Source organism: Equus asinus, chromosome X, assembly GCF_041296235.1.
Source record: "Equus asinus isolate D_3611 breed Donkey chromosome X, EquAss-T2T_v2, whole genome shotgun sequence".
NCBI lineage: Eukaryota > Metazoa > Chordata > Mammalia > Perissodactyla > Equidae > Equus > Equus asinus.
This window is the reverse complement of record NC_091820.1, coordinates 123,711,818-123,732,556: the sequence shown is the minus strand read 5'-3', so window position 1 is coordinate 123,732,556 and position 20,739 is coordinate 123,711,818. Positions and strand designations below refer to the sequence as shown.

The 20,739-nt window shown below is 50.7% G+C and overlaps 2 protein-coding genes across 3 annotated transcripts in view; one reads left to right on the top strand and one right to left on the bottom strand.

The window, feature by feature from the left end:
• The window catches only part of CT55 (cancer/testis antigen 55), a 90,151-nt gene that overhangs the window by 40,566 nt on the left and 28,846 nt on the right, over positions 1-20,739 (bottom strand). The window lies entirely within an intron of this gene.
• Positions 3,106-6,919, top strand: LOC106830394 (small integral membrane protein 10-like protein 2A). 2 transcript variants are annotated; one of them, XM_070502608.1, is made up of 3 exons: positions 3,106-3,863; positions 4,780-4,943; positions 5,574-6,919. In XM_070502608.1, exon 1 carries the CDS (start codon positions 3,322-3,324, stop codon positions 3,556-3,558), a length of 237 nt encoding a protein of 78 aa, XP_070358709.1. In that variant the 5' UTR covers positions 3,106-3,321; the 3' UTR covers positions 3,559-3,863; positions 4,780-4,943; positions 5,574-6,919. The 2 variants fall into 2 exon arrangements, with proteins under 2 accessions (XP_070358709.1, XP_070358708.1); XM_070502607.1 differs by having other exon boundaries at positions 3,187-3,863; positions 5,734-6,919.

Here is a 20,739-nt window from a genome sequence, read left to right as displayed (position 1 = left end):
AGCATGGCTTGGCAAGCAGGGCCATGTCCCCACCCGGGATCTGAACGAGTGAAGCCTGGGCCGCCAAAGTGGAATGTGCGCACTTAAGGGCTGCGCCACCAGGCCAGCCCCTGTTTTTGTCCTTTAATCCACTCTGCCAATCTATGTCTTTTAATTGGTATACTTAGACCACTTACATTTAAAGTAATTATTAATATATTAGGACTTAAGTATGACATTTTATTATACGTTTTCTGTTTATTTATTGTTTCTTCTTCCTCTATTTCCCTTTTCTTATCTTCCTGTGAGTGACTTGAACATTCTTTAGAATTCTGTTTGATTTGTCTATAGTGCTTTAGAATATATGTCTTTGTATAGTTTTTTAATGGTTACTCTAGGCATTACAATATACATATTAACTGGTCATAGTCTACTGATATTGACAAGGTAAATCACTTCCAGTGAGGTGTAGAAATCTTACTTCCATTTAGGTCTATTTAATTTCCTTACTTTTAAATATAAATGTCAAGTATTTCCTCTACATACATTAAGCACCACATTAGATGACATTATAATTTTTGCTTCAACCATCAAAATAATTTTAAAAATTCATGAGGAACATAGTCTATTATATTTACCCCTACTTTTACCCATTCCAGTTTTTCTTTTTCCTTCCTAAAGTGCCATTCTCCTTAGGTTATCATTTCCTTTCTGTTTAGGGAACTTCTTTTAGCCATTCTTTGAGGGTAGGTCTGCTTGTCAAAATTTTTCTTTTCCTTCATCTGAGAATATCTTTATTTCCCTTCATTTTTGAAGCATGTATTTACAGACATAACATTTGTGTATGGATGCTAAACTGAATCACCAATTAGTCTTGCTCCATACCACCTCCTTTAGTTTTCTTTTTTCTTTCTTTGTAAACATGCTTTATTTATTTATTTATTTATTTATTTTTGCTGGGAAAGATTTGCTCTGATTTAACATCTGTTGTCAGTCTTCCTCTTTTTTTTTCTTCCCCAAACCCCAGTACATAGTTGTATATTTTGCTTGTGAGTTGTGAACTGAACCTGGGACACTGAAGCCGACCATGCCGAACTTTAACTACCAGGCCATCAGGGCTGGCTCTCCTTCAGTTTTCTTGATACTTCAGGTTTGCCTTTTTTTCCTTGTGGCTAGGACAACTGCCCAATCAGTGTATATGAATCTGCTGGGTTTCTTAAATAGTCACATGGATACCATAGATGATACCGAACCTCTTAATCTCAAGTTCGTGTGCCCAACAGGCAGTAAGCCAATCACTGAGATACCAGTGCTTGGAGATGGAGAAAGGCTTATTAAAATTGGCCAAAACAAGAAGGCAGGAAGATAGGTTCTCTCAAATTTTTCCTAATGAGAGAAGAAAGCAGGGGGTCTTTATAGAGCTAAGGGGCTTGGGAGGAGGAGTTTCAGAGAAACAAAGGGGAAATTTGTCTTTCTTTCACTCCAGGTAAGCCCTTGGACAATCAGAATTCTGGGCATCAACAGCAGCTGGGGGCTGGTTATCTGGTGATCATAACTTCTTTAAAGGTATTTTTTCTTCTGTAAAACAAGCTCATAAATCCTTGTGACCCACAAGTCACTCCTCCGGTTAAACAAGAAAACAGCAAGTTAACAAGATTAACTTCTTTTCATCTGTGTCTGTGTGGGGATCAAGGATGAAGGGTAATCATGTTCTTATTAAATATTTACAGTAACCCTGAGGTCCCCAACTTCATAGAGATGTTCAGGTGTGACAGTGAACAGGCATTTTGAGAGGGCCTTAATACTCAGCCCAGCCTTCCCTGTGAAAACTGGGATGGGGTCCTGGTAAATCTACTTCTTGCAGACGGCTTTTAAAACTCATGACTATGAGGAAGCATGAGCGTTTCAACAGTCTTGAAAACATGATGGAGTTTCGGTTGGATTTGGCTTAGACTAACAAGTTTAGATGCAACAGTGAAAAGGCCTTTATGCCCAGGAGCAAGAAAAAGGCTATGAACCAGAGCACATGAGACCCTGAGAAGCTTCTGTGCAGCTCGCAGGGCAAACAATGGATGAAGAGGAGCGTTTAGAAATCACTAGGGGGGAGCAAGGAGTTCAGGACATGCCACTCCAAAGTATGCCACCTTAGATATTTTGATTATTTTGAGCTGAAGCCACTTGAAAAACAGCAAATGCAGGGAGAGGCTTTCTCTGAAATCCCCTTATCTGCCTAAAGACAGATCCTCCAGAAGGAACTTGACCGGCCTAAGTCCCTTCCTTGGAAGTTTCATCAGCCGGGGAAGATAGCCTCTTACTAGAGGAGAGGGGCCTATTAGTGCACACCACCCCAGGCAAACTGGCACAAATCACCGCGCCTTCCATCTGCTCTTCTAAGGACCCATTCATCTTTTCTGAAAATCATTCTCTCCCCGAAATTGCCTACATCTTCCTTCCTCCTCCCCTTTTAAGATTACAGTATATAAGCTTGCAAATCTCACTGCCTTTCTGAGTGTTCACTGTTTTTTCCCTGTGATGCTCCTGTGCACGTAATATTAAGAATTAATGAATGTGTATCCTTTTTCTCCTGTTAATCTGCCTGTAGTGGGTTTATTGCACAGACCGAAGAGGGGTACTGAACCTAGGAGAGTAGAGGGAAAGTGTTTCAACCCCTACAGGTGAAAGGAAGGACAATGGGGCAATTCACGAATAAAGAAATACACATGAGCAGCAAACACACCAGAAAGGAAAAAACGCTCGTGTGGGTTTGCTGACTCTCCACAGAGTTACCAGAGAAATGAATGCGAATTAGAGAAAGCTACAACGGGTTGGCTGGCCGGGTTTTCTGCGGAGAGGCGGGGGAATGGTGTGAACGGCGGAGCGCGCTGTACAGAATCAGCATGGCGGTGCAGACCCCCGGCCCTCCACTCTGCCCTAGAGCGTTCCGCTAGAGCGATCTCCGCGGGTCACCGACTTCCAAGCCGCTCAGGCCCTGGGCTCCGCTTGCAGGAGCCCGGGAGGGGACGGCCTCACGGGTGGGGCTTGCCGTGGGCGTGGCCGTGGGCGGGGCTGTGTCGGCGGCGGCTCTGCGGCCCCCGGCAAGGGGCGGGGCTCCGCTGGGGGCGGGGCTCCGCCGGCGGCCTCCACTTAGGGAGCCGGCGAGGGGGCGGAGGTGTCCCTGGGCCGCGGAGGAGGGGTGGCGGCTGCGGCGCTGGCTGTGGCCCGAGCCCAGCCGGGGAGCCGGAGGCTGAGGGCTGGCCGGGGCGGGTCGCTCTAGACCTCGCGTCCACCTGCCCGCCCGCTCGCGCTCCGGCCGGTCGGCGGGGCCTGCCCGGGCCCGGGCCCATGGCGGCGTCGGTGGCTCTGACCGCGGCGGCGGCGGCGGCGGCCCTGTCGGGCCTGGCGGTGCGGCTGTCGCGCTCGGTGGCGGCCCGGGGCTCCTATGGCGCCTTCTGCAAGGGGCTCACGCGCACGCTGCTCACCTTCTTCGACCTGGCCTGGCGGCTGCGCATGAACTTCCCCTACTTCTACGTCGTGGCCTCCGTGATGCTCAACGTCCGCCTGCAGGTGCGGATCGAGTGAGCGCCCGCGGCCACAGCGGCCCGGCCCGACCCCCTACCGCCACCGACCCCCTGCGCCAGACCCCGACCCCTAGCCGCCGACCCCCTGCGCCAGACCCGAGCTCCAGCCTGGGCCGTCACCAGCCCACACGCGTCGCGGCTGATGACAGATTGCACAGAAACTCGCAAGACGGGCCCTTTCGGTCGGGCTGGAGAAAATTATTTGAGTGCAGCCAACCTGTTGCCTCACATTGGCCGAGGGGGGAGGGGACCAGAAAGAAGCAATTCTGCAGCAGGAGCTCGACTCAGCTGGCCCTGACCACCAAGGTAGGTGACCAGAGGTTGGACTGGCGGGCTGGAGGGAGGCGGTTGCCATGACATCTAGATGTCCAAGTCCCTTGGGGGTTTGGGGGAAGGGACCCCAGGAAGCCCTCCCGCAAAGCTGCGGAGCCGAGCAGGGGCAAGGCAGGGCAGACGCAGGCTCTCTGGATCCCCGTGTCATGATGGCAAGATGGGGGGAGGGGCGGCGGCAGCCTAGGCAGCTCGCATCTGCATCTCGGAGGGTCAGCCCATCACCGACAGAGACCGGGGCGTCCCCTCCAGTCCACAGCCCAGTCCCCACCCCCCTGGGCCCGGAGCAGACCCTAGAGGAGAAAAGATGCTGCCACCCTTCTCCTCCACCCCCTGGGGTAGACCACCTGGAAGGATGGTTGTATTCTTGGCCACACATTCCCCAGGTCTGTCCCCTTCTGGGTCCTCAGGCCCCTGGGGCTCTCTGCAGCTCCTGGTACAGCCCTTTGCAGACTGCCTCCTGCCCTGTCTTTGGGGCCAGGGACCGCTCTCTGCCTGCTCCTGCTGTCCGGGTTGCTCCCCTCCGCCCTCTCTGAGGACCTCCCCCAAAGCCCTGCGTTTGCAGACAGGGAAGAGTGGGAAAGACTCTTCCTCTCTCGCCCTCCCCCTAGGGTCTTGCTGTTCCACCATCTCAGCCATGCTCCCTCCAGCCCTCCCGGGGCCCTCCCGGTGCCACAGAATGCCCTCCGCCAGCCCTGGACGGCCTCCAGCAGCCCACCGTGTACCCAGAGGATCTGGGGAAATGGGAATCTCCTTGAGCAGAGGGCAGCTCTCCGGCTGGGTGGGGAGAGCAGAGGGAGAAGGGGCTTGTAGAGGAATCAACAGTTGGGGAAACAGGGACCTCTCGGGGTGGCGGGCAACTCTCAAGTCTCCCTCTCTTTCTATCTTTCAGGAACTGCTGTGTGTAGGTGGTGACCCGCCCCTTCTCTGGCCTTGTCAAGAGAGTCAAATTGCTGCCCAGGGGCGCCCCTGGCCCTAGAGCTGCCTGGGGAGCAGCTGAGGGAAGGGCCTGATGGAGGAGGAGAGGAAGGGCCTTCCAGGCAGAGGCCCTGAAGGGTGAGGTAGCCCAGTGGTCAGGTTCCGGCATGCGGAAGGACAGACCCTGTCATCTGGGCCCTAAGATCTCCCAGCAATACCATGAAGGGGTTCTGTTCTCCCCTATGGATTGGAGAAACTGGGGCTCTGTGGGAGATAGGGATTGTCCCTTGTCACACAGATAAGAAGTGGTGGAGCTGAATCTGCCCTTAGGCCTGCACTCCCCCCGCTGACCCTCAGGCTTCTCCAAGACCTGGCACAGTGGGATGTGGGAGGGGAGCACAAGGCTCCCAGGGGACCTAGGGGGAGAGAGGTCCAGGGTGGGGAAGGTGTGGAACCAGCTTTCATTGGAGCCGTATGAGAGGTCAGAGGGAAAACCAGGAGGCCAGTCTGAGCTGAGAAGGGCGCAAGAGAGATGAATCCCAGCACCCCCCCCCCCGCCCCCCACAGGGAGCCCAGGTCCTCACCCACAGAGCCTGGCCTCCCCAATCCCCACCCCTACCTCAGGCTTGACCAAGGGCTCCACAGCAGTTGGGTGGCACAGGCCTCTGAGTTTGGGTGGAGGGGTGGGGGTGGGACATGATGTAACCAGGAGGGTGAAGGGCTAACCCTGGGGTGGGATGGGACATGACCCCATCTCTCTGTCCCCAGTCTCAGCCCAGGATCACACAGGAGAATCTCCTCTGGATGGGCTTGGATTGGTCCTAGAGGCCCTGGGTGTGCTGCTGACTGGCATACCAGGATGGCCAGGGGCAGCCCAGAGGGGCGCCAGGAGAGACCCTGGCCCTCACCACCCACCCCGCTCCCACAGCTGCTCTGACACTGGTTGCTCCAGGCCCATGTACTCAGAGTCCCTGGGACTGAAAACCGCAGCAGCCTGTTCAAGCCCAGAGACAGTGGCCCACTCCCACACCATGTGCCCTCTTCAGCTGCCCAGCAGGAGCCTGAGTCCTGGGTGAAGATCTCCGCCTCTCATCCCAGGGACTGAGGCTGGACCAGAGCCACCATGTGGCCCCCGCAGTTTCCCACAGACGGGGCCTGATGGCTTCCTTCCTTGTGCCAAGTCTCCTGGGAGCCCCCGTCCCAGTGGTCCCCTTCCACCCCAACTCTGTCCACCCAGGACCACTTCTGGGAGCCTGCCAGCCTGCTGACTCCATCCATCGATCTCCGGGGCAGCCTCTGAGAGATGAGAGCAACACGGGGCTGCATGAGAGGAGAGGAGGACGAGGGGCCTCCTTGGGGCTGACACACAGATGTGCCCCTTTCAAGCCCAGGTGTCACCCTCTGGGTGACTCCAGCATCTTTCTGAGCCAGCCAGGCGGGGAGGAGGAAGGCCTGAGAATGGCATGAGGGAGGCTCTTCACTCAACGTGTGTGCGAGTGTGAGTGTGTGCGCGTGTGTGGTGGGGTGGGGTGCTGCTGTGGGGCAGGATGAGCACACTGGGTGCCTGGCCCTCCCTGGGCAAGCGGCTCAGCTCGACCTGCCTGGGGCCTAGGAGGCCACTTCCCCACAGACAGGGCACAGCCTCAGGGTCCCTGGCTCAGAGACCTCCTCTCCTCAGAGAGCCCCACCCCACACAGAGGGGCGCAGCAAGTCCAGATGGCTCTGGCTCTGGCTGGCTGGGCTCAGAGGGGTTGGCGGTGGGTGGGTCCTCAGCCTGAGTTCCTGCCCCTGCTTTCCTTACCGTCTGGCCTTGAGTAGTTAGCACGCTTCTGCTCTCCCCCCTTCCCTCCTCCCCTGGGCCCTGGCTGCTCGACGGGCTCTCAGTGCACTTTATTTATTTGCAGCCTGCTTTTCAGGTAGCAGAGCTTCTACAAAATCAAAGACCGACCTGAGTAAGACGACTTTCACTTTTCTGTGTGTGAACTCTGTACTGGCAGCACAATCTGGTCAGAGATAATGGTCTTGTTCCTGGTGTTGTCACATCTTGTTGTCTAAGTAAAAAATAATAAGTCCTTGAGTTCAATAAAATACAATAAAACTGGAGGCCTCCTGTTTCTGGTGTGATGCTGTAGCTTGTAGCTTTGGAGGAGAGAGGGGCGGGTGGTGAGGTCACCCTGCTGATGGCCAGGAGCTACGGAGGGGAGCACCCTCAGAGGGCTGTAGGGGGGTCGGGCTGTGGCGGGGATGTCGGGCCTGTTCAGAGGATGCTCGGAGGCCCGACTTGACCTGGACCACTGTCCCCGTGAGGAGAAGTCAGCAGCATAGGCCTGGCCCGAGAGGTGACAGTTTGTCCCATACAGAACGTTCGTTTGAATAACCTAATACCTAAGTCTTCATTGTAGAGCCTGGTGTTAGAAAGCACTTACTTCAGTTCAACCCCGAGGGTGGGCTGGGGGAGGTGAGGTGAAATAGACTGCAGATGGTTTTGTGTCACCTGGAGGCCCCCCAGCGGCAGCAGATGGCAAGGTCCCCTGCCTCCCTGCTGGCTAGGAGGATGCGGAGTTTTGGAGAGGATAAACCACCAGGACCAGAAACCTGCTTCCCTTCCCCCATTCTAGACCCAACCTGCCTCTTCAGAGCCCCCCTCAGGGCCTCCCCAGAGAAGCCGGGCCAGGGGCGCTGAGGCTGCTGCAGGGTAAGGGTGGGCAGGCGGGCAGAGGGCTGGATGAGGGAGGCCGGGGCGGAGCGCAGCATCTGCAACCGAGGAAGGAAGGCTCACAGGCCCCAGGAGGGAGGTGGCCTGAGGACACGGGGTTATGGCCACTGAGGAGCACAGCCTGGGGCAAGGCACCCTGACAAGAGGGACCCTTCCAATATCTGCCACCTGTCAACCAATTATGAGGTAGACTCTGATAGACTTAAAAAGATAAGTTTATTTGGGGTTTGTTAGGACTGCAGCCCAGGAAAAACACAAATTCAAGTAGCCCTTGAATTGTGTTTTCTGCCACTGAAAGGGAGAAGGAAGGTTTTACAGTCGTGGCTAACAAGGGCAAAGAAAAAAAAAGGGAAGGAATGTCCTTTAACAAATTCCAGGCACAAGGTGATTAATCATCAGTGTGAGGGTCAGTTGAAACAAGCCATTAAACTTAGGAATGTGGGAGATGACTCTGATAGGAATGAGGTTTCTGTCCCGATAATTTTATCATCCTTGGAATGAGGTCTCTGTCTTGATAATCTTATCATCCTTGAGAAGACTTGCAGATGCATTTCAGTCACCTAATGAGTTCAAGTATTCATCCTGAAGGAGGAATTTGTTCCTCTCCTCTTCCTGTCCGCCCAGCTCCATTTTTGTGCCTTAACATGAGAGACTCCATCTTTCTTCTATTCCCACACCATAGGAGGGATGGACCCCAGTCCCTGCCAGTGCCCTGAGCTTCACTCTCCTTTGTCCAGATGATCCTGTTCAGTCCTTGATGGTCCCGCACCCACTCCAGGGTTCATGTAGGCTGGCACAACCAAGACAGGACAGGATCAGACCAGAGCTCGGGGTCCAAGTCCCGCTGAGGAGGGAGGGCCACCCTTTCCTGCTATGGAAGAAGGCAGGCAGGGTCGTCCTGCTCTGGGTAAGAGTGGAACCCTGAGCCTAGCCCTTCCACTGAGCACGGCGTGGCCCCAGGCCAGCCTTGTGCACTCACGCATTTTCAGCAAGGAGCCTTCAGGGTGGTTGTGGGCATTCAGTATGATGATGCCTATCCAATGTTTGTCCTCATGTCTCACCTGGAGCAGCCTTGTCACTATGAGGAGAAGAAACCAAGTAAAGGGAACCAACATGTGATAAGAGCCCACCCAGTGCCAGGCACATGCTGGGTGCTTTGCTTCCACAATCTCATCATAGTCACCACAGCTGCCTATTGGAAGAGGTCATCAAGAGGATATGACTGCTGGTTGACCCACAAGCTGGATCTGGGCAATCAGAGGCTCCTCACCCCCTCCCCTGTCCTTGAAATGGATGTTCCGCCCACCGTTCCCATAGTTGGAGCTGTTTCAAGGACACAGCCAGGAGAGAGTAAGGTGTTGTTGAGAACATGTGACAAACTCCATTTAACCTCTATATAAACTTTCAAGATTCTGGGGGTCGGGGGCAGGGGCAGAGATCTACTCATCTTTCGGCCTCCCAAGACAAGCTTCATATGTAAGTTCCCTTGCTCATTATACCCGCCACCTACCAATCTGGAGTGGTCTGCCTCTTTCTTCAGTCTCTCCTTGCCCTCTGTGTATGGGGGCCAGTTTGTGAACCAACAATTTGGTGAGCCAGCCAGGAGACCAGAGAAATGGGTCTTTGGAAAGAGGCATCTGTGGGGGAAATCCCAAGTTGGCCATCAACCTCTATGTGGGGAACGGTGGCCCCTATGTTAGATGCTTGTGGACTGCCATATGGGTACAGGGATGCCCAGAGATTGCCAGCCAGTTTGATGCACTTGTTTGAAGAACTGTGCATAGTACACTGCGGCAAAGAAGGGAGACAAATGGCTGCTACAGTGGGCTGGCCTCTACTGTAGGCAGTTCAGCTGACCTCCAATGCCCAAGTAGAAGCTGAAGCTTGAGTTAGAAAGTTGGAAGAAGAGCCGAGATTAGAGAAGGACATGCAGTTGTCCACTACTCTAGTACATTCAGGGCTGGCAGACAAGGTAGGAGAGCAGGATAATAAATTGGAGACCTTATTGTACCATTTTGCAAAGCTAGGAGAGTACCAGTTGCTGCGATTAAGGTCCAAGTGCTGGTGACAAAGCCTGATTGGGACATTGAGAGGTAGAATCCCTGGGAAAGTGAGGAGAGCAAAGAGGAGGATGTTGTGGTGATTGCCAGTGAAACGGACAAAGTGCCCCATGTTGTCCAACCCCTAATACAAAAGAAAGCAACAACAACCCCAATCAGTGGGGCAGCCCCCAGTTCAGAAAACTTTCTTGATGAGATAATATATTCCCGCTGAGCTTATTGATATAGCTGCCACATTTCAGCAAAAGGCCAGGCAAAGTATCCAGGCATGGTTAGCATGGCTATGGGATATGAGGGGGCTATGGCATTCTCTAATGGGGCAGGAGACAGAGAAAATTAGCAATACCACCACATACCTTGCCCCCCATTGGCAGCACCTGCATGGTGCTCGGGGGGTTCAAGGTACTCACTCCCTTATAGATTGGGTTATTCTAACCTGCAGGGAGGCTTGGCCCATGAGGGGGATCTCCCTGGGCATGCGGACCCTAGAAATCTATAGAGAAGGTACAACAAATTCTTAGGGAGTTGGGAATGAGACAAGCCATCTATGACCCTGTCTCTGAAGGCCTGATCGGACCACATAAACTGCAGGAATGAAAGCCAAGATACTCCAGTCTGCCCTCAGCACCTGGTATGGAATACTGATATCCAGCTGAGCCCAGTGGTGGGACAAAATATTTATGATGTTGGGCAGTCCACTGCTGATCTGGGGGAAACTGAAAAACCCTAGGAATGGGTACTGGCTGCAGGAAAGACCCAAGACAGAGGGAGCTCAAAAAGTCAAAAGGCTATCTCAATGGCCTGTAAAGGGTCCAGTAAAAGTAACCCAGAAACAAATGTGATTTAACCTCATTGCTGCCGGGACCCCACCTGAGTAGATAGACCGACAACCCAATGCTGTGTTGGTCAGCCCATGGAAAGCCTTAAAATCTGAACAATTCAGACTTGCCCCATCTGCCCCTACCACCTCTGATGCCTCACCCGCTCCAGCAGAGACCTCAAGGCTACAGTCCTATTCAGGGTAGGTGCCTCTCATGCCTTGGGTATAACATGCAGGCCAAGATCGCCTCCAGGTGAGGGCCACTGGTGGCCATCGGGGGCCTCATGTTGAGCTCACTATTCACTGATCCCTTAGAAATGAAAAAAAAGTGATGGCTCTAGTTGATACTGGAACCGAATGTACTCTAATACATGGTAACCCTCAGAATTTTTCTGGACCCCTCAACACCATCGCTGGTTACAGAGGGCAAATGGTTATGATCAGGAAGGTCCCTTTGACACTGCAAATTGGGCCTTCTCCCCCACAAGAATATGAGGTTGTTATCTCTTCAATACCAAAGAACATACTGGGTATTGATATCCTATAAGGTCAAACTTCGCAAATCTCTATTGGTGAATTCTGCTTCTGTGTTAAAGTAATCAAACCAGTGCTGAGGGGAAACGTCAACCAGTAAGTCTACCACCTCAATGAAGAGTAGTAACTGTCAAACAATATAAAGTGCCTGGAGCGGGGTGGGGGGGGGTGCATAAGGACACAGCAGACATTATCCAAGAGCTGCACCAAGTGGATATTGTATACCTTGCCCATAGTGCTTTCAACAGCCTGGTATGGCCAGTAAAAAACAAGCAGATGGCTCGTGGTGGATGACCATAGACTAATGAGAATTGAACGAGGTAGGGCCCCCATGTGGCTGTGCCCAACAGTGCCACCATCTTAGACGCCTTGGCCACGGTCCTAGGAGTGAACCATGCTGTACTAGACTCAGCAAATGCTTTTTCCAGTATACCCTTGGCCACTGAGTCACAAGCTCAATTTGCCTTCATGTGAGAGGGGCAACAATGGACCTTTCAAGTGCCTCCACAAGGCTACCTGCACATCCTCACGCTATGTCATGGGATGGTAGCCTGAGATCTGTCCCTGTTCTCCTTCCCCACATCAGTAAAACGGGCACATTGCATGGATGGTATAATGTTACTATGTGAAGGCCTGCCTCTGCTGCAGTACACTCTGCAGACCTTGCTGGAATATAGTGAGACAGAGGATGGGTAGTGAACCCACAGAAAATTCAAGGCCCAGGCACTGCTGTACAGTCTTTGGGAGTCGTTTGGTTGGGTAAGATGCACGTTGTCTCAGAAGCTATAATTGATAAGGTGCAAGCCTATCCCACCCTTAAGAACATGAAAGAAGTGCAAGCCTTTGTGGAGGTTTCGGGGTTTTAGAGAACTTTTATTCCCCACCTGGCACAGTGCCTCCACCCTTACACTGCCTGGTAAATAAAGGGCATGTGTGGGACTGGGGATCAGAGAAGCAAGCCACCTTTGAGAAAGCAAAAATACTAGTGAATCAGATTAAAGCTCTAGGCATCTCCTAAGCTGGGCTACCATTTGACTTAGATGTACCTGTGACTCCAGAAGGCATGGGTTGGACACTCTGGCAGAGACAACAGGAGGAGACAGTACCCCCAAGATTTTGGTCCCAGACCTGGAAGGGAGCAGAAACTCAATCTACCCCCATAGATCAACAGCTCCTAGCAGTGTACACAGTGTTGCTCCAGGCAGGGGTTCTCATGAAGAAACAGCATATCATGGTAAGAACTTCCCTTCCTATCAAGGTGTGGTTTGAGAATATATTCCATCGACTCACCTCTGCCATGGCTCAAACTCCCACTTTTACTAAGTGGCATGCCTATTTGCAGCAGAGGAGCACCCTGTCCACCAGCCCACTGTCTCTAGAAGTGCTGGTACTACTAGGCCCTGTGTAGTATATAGCTCCTCCAAATGCCCTTCCCCTATTCCTGTGGTGGCCACTGTAGAGAAGGAGTGGGGGAAATTCCCACTGATGCCTCGTATACAGATGGGTCTAGGGGCAACCCCTCCACATGGACTGGAGTCGCTATTCAGCCAAATACTGACACCATCTGGATGGAAATAAATAGGTACAAATGTAGCAGCCAGTGCACTGAACTCAGAGCGCTTTGGCTGGTGATCACTCATGAGCCCTAGCAGTTAACCCTTTGCACTGACAGTTGGGCTATTCTAAAGGGATTAACCCTGTGGCTTGGACAATGGGAAGCCGAGTGGAGGATGATCATGAATAAGCCCTTGTGGGGGTAAGATATGTGGAAAGACATTTGGGTTCACCTGCAAGAGCCTGAGGTAGTCCTCACTGTCTTCCATAAGGCTCTCATAAGGCATTCATAAGGTGCATAAGGCGCTGACATCCCCTGGCAATCAGGAAGCCAATGTCCTAGCTTGGGTATGAGCTCTAGCAACTGATTCTTCAGTAGGTACAGTAGATTGGGTGCATAGGAAGAGCGGCCACCGCAGTGCTGGGTGGGATGGTGTATTGACAAGGATACCAGATGGCCCTTGAAATACAGTGACTTGGTTAATGCAGTAACAGCATGTCCTGTGTGTTCTAAACAATGCCCAAGGCAACTGCCAAAAGAGTCTGGGGCCATTCACCAGAGTTCCCAACCAGTAAGGGATTGGCAAATTCATTCTATCAGCCCCCTCCCTTCAAGTGAGGGTTCTAAATATGCCTTGGTTTGTGCGGATACTACATCTGGCCTAACCCAAGCTTTCCCCTGCTGAGCAAACTAGGGTGCCACCATTATGGAATTAGAAAAGCTAAGTACCATGTACAAGTACTCTCATCGAACAGACACTGATGGGGGGGGGGTCACCTTTAAAGGTCATGATATGCAAGACTGGGCAAAAGAACATGACACTGAATGGAGGTTCCATCCACCCTATAACCTGCAGGCAGTAGGGTTGGTAGAAAGGAAGAATGGAATGTTAAAGCAACAGATTAAATTACTAACAGGTAAAACCACCTTGGCTGGGTGGACTAAAGTACTGTCCTAGGCTTTACTACACGTGAATGATCAACCAGTAGCTGTTGCCCCATATACCAGACTGGGGACTCCTGCCGAGATGCCCACCATCATACAGGTATGGAAGTTGCAGGAAACAGCCAGTGCCCCGATTCTCACTTTGGATCAACATGCTATGCTGCTGAGAACACCATGCCCCATCACACCTGAGAAAGGGGTCATCTACTGGAATTTGAAATGGGATGTCCCACCAGGATGCGTGAGTTACTTCTCACCCCTAGGTGAGGGGAACTACTCAATCTCCACTGGGATCCTGTTATCCTGCTGCAAGCCGGACCTGTGGAAACGCACTATACCTGGAATGCAACATGCACCACTGAAAGAGGGGAGAAGGTGAGGGTCCTGGTCTGGCACATCCTGCCCCCAGTCTATCTCCTCACATTTGACAGTGCTTCCTCTCCCGGGCAACATGTATGGTATGCACAACCATGTCAGACTCCTAAAGCTGCCAATCTCTCTCTTCAAGGCCAGGTGGGCACATTCTGTTTTCCATTGATACGATCATTTTGCCACTGTCTTTGTTCCCTCCATCAGCCTGGAGGACATTATAGCACACATAGAAGCCCTTACTACATTCAGCCAGGAAGCCTTAAATGACAGCCAGCCAAGTCCGTCTTTACTGAACATCAAAATGTCTCTAATGAGAAAAGCTGTTCTCCAAAACGAGACGGCCTTGGATATTACTACTGCCATGCAAGGAGTCACCTGTGCCATTATCCAAACAGAATGTTGTGTGTTCATACCTGATGAGTCTGCTAATGTAAATCCATATTTTTTAAGGAATTTTTTTTTAAGATTGGCACCTGAGCAAACATCTGTTGCCAGTCCTCTTCTTTTTATTTTTTTCTTCTTCTTCTTCCCAATGCCCCTCAGTACATAGTTGTATATTCTAGTTGTAGGTCCTTCTGGTTGTCCTATGTGGGACGTCTTCTCAGCATGGCTTGATGAATGGTGCCATGTCTGCACCCAGGATCTGAACTGGCAAAACCCTGGGCCACCAAAGCGGAGCACGTGAACTTAACCACTAGGCCATGAGGCCAGCCCCTGTATCATCCTTATTAAATCACATGAGGATGCAAGTGAATGCCCTGAGTGATCTGACCCCCAGCCTAGGGGCCTTAATAAATCAGTGGTTCAAATCATGGGGCTCTTGGTGGGAAAACCTGTTACTTATATTGGGAATCATTGCCTTAATCTGTGTTTTCTCTTGCATGTGCCTATACTGTTGCTGTGGTATCTGCCTTCAATGCAGCCAGACAGCTGCCGAACGAGCTACCTCCATGCTAATAAAACTCCTTGCTGACTGCCTAGGGCACATTGTGAAAGAGGAGGGCGTACTGTAAGATTGTAAGAGTCAGTCACGAGGGGTGGTGTCTTGGAGGAGGTCATGGAGACAATGTGACCTCCAGTTGACCAGACCTGGACCTGGGCAATCAGAAGCTCCTCACTCTCTCCCCTGTCCTTGGAATGGACATTCCTCCCACTATTGCCACAGCCAGAGCTGTTTGAGTGACGCAGCCTTGAGAGAGTAAGGTGTTGTTGAGACTGTCTGGACCGTATACGTGACTGAACCCAGTTAAGGCCTCTATATAAACTTTTAAGATTCAGATGGGTGGAGGCACAGATCTACTCATCTTTCAGCCTCCCAAGACAGGCCTAGTATGTAAGTTCTCTTGCTTATTAAAACTTCCACCTACCAATCTGGAGTGGTCTGCCTCTTTCTGCAGTCTCTCCTTGCCCTCTGTGTTCACTGCTGTCGTTAGACGCATACAGGTTGGACTGTCCATCTTCCTAATAGATATGTTTTATCAGGATTAAAAACCCTCTTTGTCATGTTTCATGTGTGGTTCTTTGACTTGTTTTGTCGGGAATTAAAAATGCCATTTCATCAACCATTTCTCCAAGGTTCTGTGGCCCTGTTTATTGGAGAAATTAGTGTTTAGAAACCAAGATCTTATTTCTATATCCATTGAAAACCCTGAGATTGCATCAGTACCTCTCATATCAGTCCAAGAGCAGAGGGATCACCCAGGTTTTGCCCACTTTCCACCATTCCGTGTTTCTAGCTCCCTCAGACATGGAGACCACTGCCTCCCAGCCTCCTCGCACATTTGCTACTGTGCACAGTCCTCCTGCGTGCACTCTGACCCTCGGGCAGTCTTCCCACTAGCCTCTCATTCTCTCCTCTCACAGGCCCTGGCTTCCACCAGGCTGCCTTCACACCTTTTGGGGGCAGACTCACAGCCACCACTCTACCCTTGGGGCCCAACCCTCCAAGGAAGGCAGGCTTGGGGAGAGGAAAGGGCTAAGCAGCGGCCTTCTATGGCAAATTTTGCTGAGACTCAGCCAGCTCTGCAGGCATTCAGACTTGGCTGGCACAGAAGCTGCAGGGGGAGTCGGGCAGCAGGAAGGCCGGGTCTCCACTGAGAGAATAATGCTCACCAAAGAGGCGTCTCTTCCAGAGGCCCATCCTGAGCACACTGGGCAGTGACTCCTGTGGGAGGAAGGGCCTCTGGGGCGGGGATTGCCCAGGGCAGGAAACAGCTGCTGGGCCTCAGGGTCTGGGGGAGACTGGCCCCGTGTCCTCTCCTTCCTGCTTGTGTCTCCCTGACTCGGCTGTGAAACGGACTTGACAAGACTCTGGCTGCTCTCCTGGGAGTGTTTTGAGGATTAAATGACACGAATGCCCTTGAGGCCTCGGGCCCAGTGCTTGGCGCAGACAAGGACTCGACACACATTGGAACTGATGCGATTCAGAGCAGGGATGCCATCACCCCAGCAAACCTCAGCTTTAACGGATCCCCACCCACAAAACGACGCCTTCAAAGTGTCCCCAGTCATCCACTCAGTGTCAATTCTGGGGCAGGTTTTTAGGATACACAGGTGAGCAAGTTAAACACACCTCTGCACTCCTAGAGGTGACAGATGGATGACTGTCCACTTGGCTTCAAATACACGCATGTTTGTGACACAAAGTCAAATGCACCCTCAAATCAGGGAGAGGAGCTCTACTGGAAATATGGGGACGAATCCGCTGCAGGAGCTTCTGGGGAGATGCAGGGGAGGGGAAGTGCTCCCGCGGGCTTTTCTGCCACCTCCCTCGCCCCTTTGGACCGATTGGGGACTTTGACGCTTGGGTGGGTGCAGACCCAGCTCCCTGGGACTCAGGGACACCCCCCCCTCTCATGCACACAAGATGGAGCCACGCCCTACCTCCCGGGCAGGAGTGGGGGAGCCCCCTGGGGAGGGTACTTGTGTGGGAGACAAGGGGACCGAGAGGGTACCTGGTGGGACCCCAGGCTGCCTCGAGCACTCCTCCTCCGCAGAGTCCACCCTCCTCTGGAAGAAGGTCACAACCTTGGGCAGAAGCCTGAGCATGGTCCTGATGTCCCCAAGGCCTGGGCACACACCACAGAGACCAAGCACGAGGCCTGCCTCTGTGGCAGCTGCTGCCTCACAGATGCCCGCTAGTCACAGTGGCCTTTTAAGAACCAGCGCCTCCTGCTTCCATTCCTCAGTCTCTGTGCTCCTGCCCCACTGGACACTGCTTTCACCATAGGAGCTGGCACGTTCCCCACGCTCGGTGCCTCTGAGCACGTGTCATGCGGGGCCCACCCCCACTGCCATCCAGCCAATGGGGGTGGAGTGGGTGGGCTCTTGCAGTCACTAAGAGCTGGTGGGCCGGGACATTCTGGCACCTCCCATCACTGGTGAGGGCACAAATATGGCAGCCATAGGGAAATAGGCTGGAGTCTGGGCTCCTCTGTGTGCCTCAGGGGTAGAGGGGCTCCTCTGTGGGGTCCCTGGGAGCATAGGAGCCTGGCATGGAAGGTATGGCTTTTTGAGCAGGGCTGCAGTCTTAGAAGAGGCTGGTGGCTCCACATCCCCCTACACTGGGAGTCTTTTTCTTCTGCCTCATAGACAACATCCTCTGTGAATGGGAATTAAGGAGACCAGGGAAGACCTGGTCCAAACACCCTAGGGATATATACCATGAGCAAGTGGGATTTATCCCAGGAATGCAAAGTTGGTTTGATATCTGAAAATCAATTAATGTTATACTCTATATTAATAGAACAAGGAGGGGGAAACATGTCCATTGCAGTAGATGCAGAAAACAGATTTGACAAAATCCAACACCCATTCATGATAAAAAACTTTCAACAAATTTGGAATAGAAGGGAACTTCCTCAACTTAATAAAGTGTCTACATAAACTCACAGCGTGCATCGTACTTACTGGTGAAAGAGTGAATGTTTGCCCTAATATTGAGGACAATGCAGAATGTCCACTTTTGCCGTTTCTATTAAACATTGTACGGGAGGTTCTAGCCAGTGGAATAAGCCCCCCACCAACACCAAAACAAAACCCTACTGATTGGAAAGGAAGAAATAAAACTGTTTTTACTCACAGAGGATCCTATATGGAGAAAATCCCAAGACATACACACACATAAAAAAGCTATAAGACCCATAAACAAATTTAGCAAGGTCACAGGACACAAGATCAATATTACAATATCAATTGTATTTCTATATACTAGCAACAAAAATTCCAAAAATGAAACTAAGAAAATAATTTGATTCACAATAGCCTTAAAAAGAATAAAAGACTTAGGGAGAAGTCAGATAAAATATGTGTGAGACTTGCATACTAAAAATCACAAAACATTGCTGGGAAGATTTAAAGAAGCTCTAAATGAGGAGACGTTTCATGGATTGGTAGACTCAATATTGTCAAGATGGCAATCTTCCCCAAATTTATCTGTAGATTGAACACAATGTCTATCAAAATCTCAGCGGACTTTCCTGTAGAAATCGATGAGCTGATCCTAAAATGTATGTGGAAATGTATATTAACTTAAACAGCCCTACACTTTGAAAGAGAAGAACAAAGTTGCAGGACTTACTGCATCTATTTCAGAACTTCTTAGAGAGCCACAGTAATGAACACAGTGTGGCATTGGTGCAGAGATAGGTGCACGATCAAGGGAACAGACTGAGAGACTATAAACATAGCCTTACATTCGTGATCAATTGACCTTTTTATTGTGGCAAAACACATATAACATAAAATTTGCCATTTTAACCATTTTAAAGTAGGCAATTCAGTGGCATGAAGCACATTCACAATGTTGTGCAGCATCACCACTATCTAGTTCCAGAACATTTTCATCACCACAAAGGGAAACGTCATACCCATTAAGCAGTCAGTCCATGTTCTTTCCCCACCCCAGCCCCTGGCAACCACAAATATGCTTTCTGTCTCTGTGTATATGCCTATGCTGGATATTTCGTAAAAATGGGATCAAATGACATGTGACCTTTTATATCTGGCTTCTTTAACTTAGCGTAACGTTTTGGAGGTTCATCCACATTGTTGTGTGTATCAGTACCTTGTTCCTTTTTATGGCTAAATGATATTCCATTTTATGGATAGACCACATTTTGTTTATCCATTCATCTGGTGATGGACGTTTGTATTGTTTCCACCTTTGGGCCATCGTGAATAGTGCTACTGTGAACATTCATGTACAAGTTTTGTTTGAACACCTGATTTTAATGTTGGGGGTCCATATCTAGGATTAGAATTACTGGGTCACATGGTAGTTCTGTGTTTAACTCACTGAAGAACCACCACACTGTTTTACAGAGAGGCTGCACCATTTTACACCCCCACTAGTAATGGATGATGGTCCTAATTTTTCCACATCCTCTCCAACACTTGTTATTTTCCTTTTTTAAAATTATGGCTATCCTAGCGTGAAGTAGCATCTCATTGTAATGTTAATTTGCATTTCCCTAAAGACTAATGATGTCAAACATCTTTTCATTTGCTTGTTGGCCATTTGTATCTTTTTTGTAGAAATATGAACTTAGGGATAAATTCGACAAAAGATATGGAAGAACTGAAAACTACAAAAAATTAAAGAATACATCCACAAACCAATGGAGAAATATACCATGCTCACAGATTTGAAGACAATGTTGCTAGAGGTCAGCTCTCCCAACCTGATTTGTCGATTCAGCGCATTCCCAATAAAGTCACAGCAGGACTTTTTAAAGAAACCGAAAGGTGATTCCAACGTTTCCATAGAAATGCAAAAGGCTTGGGACAGCAAAACAATTTTGAAAAAGAACAAAGTTGCAGGACTTACACCACCTGGTTTTAAGACTCGCCATAGAACAACAATAATGCAGGCAGTGTGGTATCGCATAAAGCAGAGATCAATGGAACAGAACAGAGAGTCCAGAACATTCTCACAACTATGTGGACAACTGACTTTTGACAGAAGCGTCAAGGCAATCCAACAGAGAAGGGATAATATTTTCAACAAATAGTGCTGGAAACATTGGGAAAGCATCTCTTTAAAAACGAAACTTGACCCTTACTTCACACCATATATGAAAATTAACTCAAAATCATGACATACATGTAAGAGACAAAACCGTAATACATGCCACCTTCGAGTTAGTGCAGTTCGAGGACGCTCTGCTGGGCGCGCTTAGCCCCGATGTGACATTTAATAAAAAGTCAGACCACATCACCCTGGGAGTCGCAGCCAAACGGGCTAAAGCCGAGGCTCTGCAGTTTCACACTGACGCTCACTGCCCTCACTCCCTTCCTGTGCCCCAAGATCTTTCTTCCCTTCCCCTTACCCAAACCTGCTTGCCAGGGTGACTGTCCCTCTCCCGGAAGGCCTTAGGACCACCACCCCACCCCACCACTTCCCCTCCCCTCCCACGCGCCGGGGCTCTCTGATGTAGGTCAAGGGAGCAGCCAGTAGATGGCGCTGCTCCACTAGCACAGGCCAGACTAGGGCTGGCGCAAGGAGCATTTCACGCTGCTTTGACACTATTAACTTTCCGTAAATGAATAAGCCGTGAAGATGAGATACGTAGGTTTTCAAAAGTTATACAAGGTGCAAGATCTTGAGCAAATAAGAACCTACGAACTGATTATGTGCTTCCGATTTCTCTGCAGGCCACAACAGTGATTCTCACACACAACCAGGAGCAAGGCTGCCCCGGAAGGCACCAGGGTCTTTTCAGAACACCATTAACACGGGGAGCTGGTCAGTCTCATCTTTAAACTAGGCGCAATGCGGTTCCAGCAGGCTCCAGAGGGGGAAACCAGCGGGGTTTGAACCCTGGCTTTCCGGTTATGAGTGGGGGGACACTGTCCAGGTCCCCTACACTCTCTGAGCTTCACTTTCTCCATCTGCAAAATGATTAGTAATTCAAAATAACTAGTAATTCTCT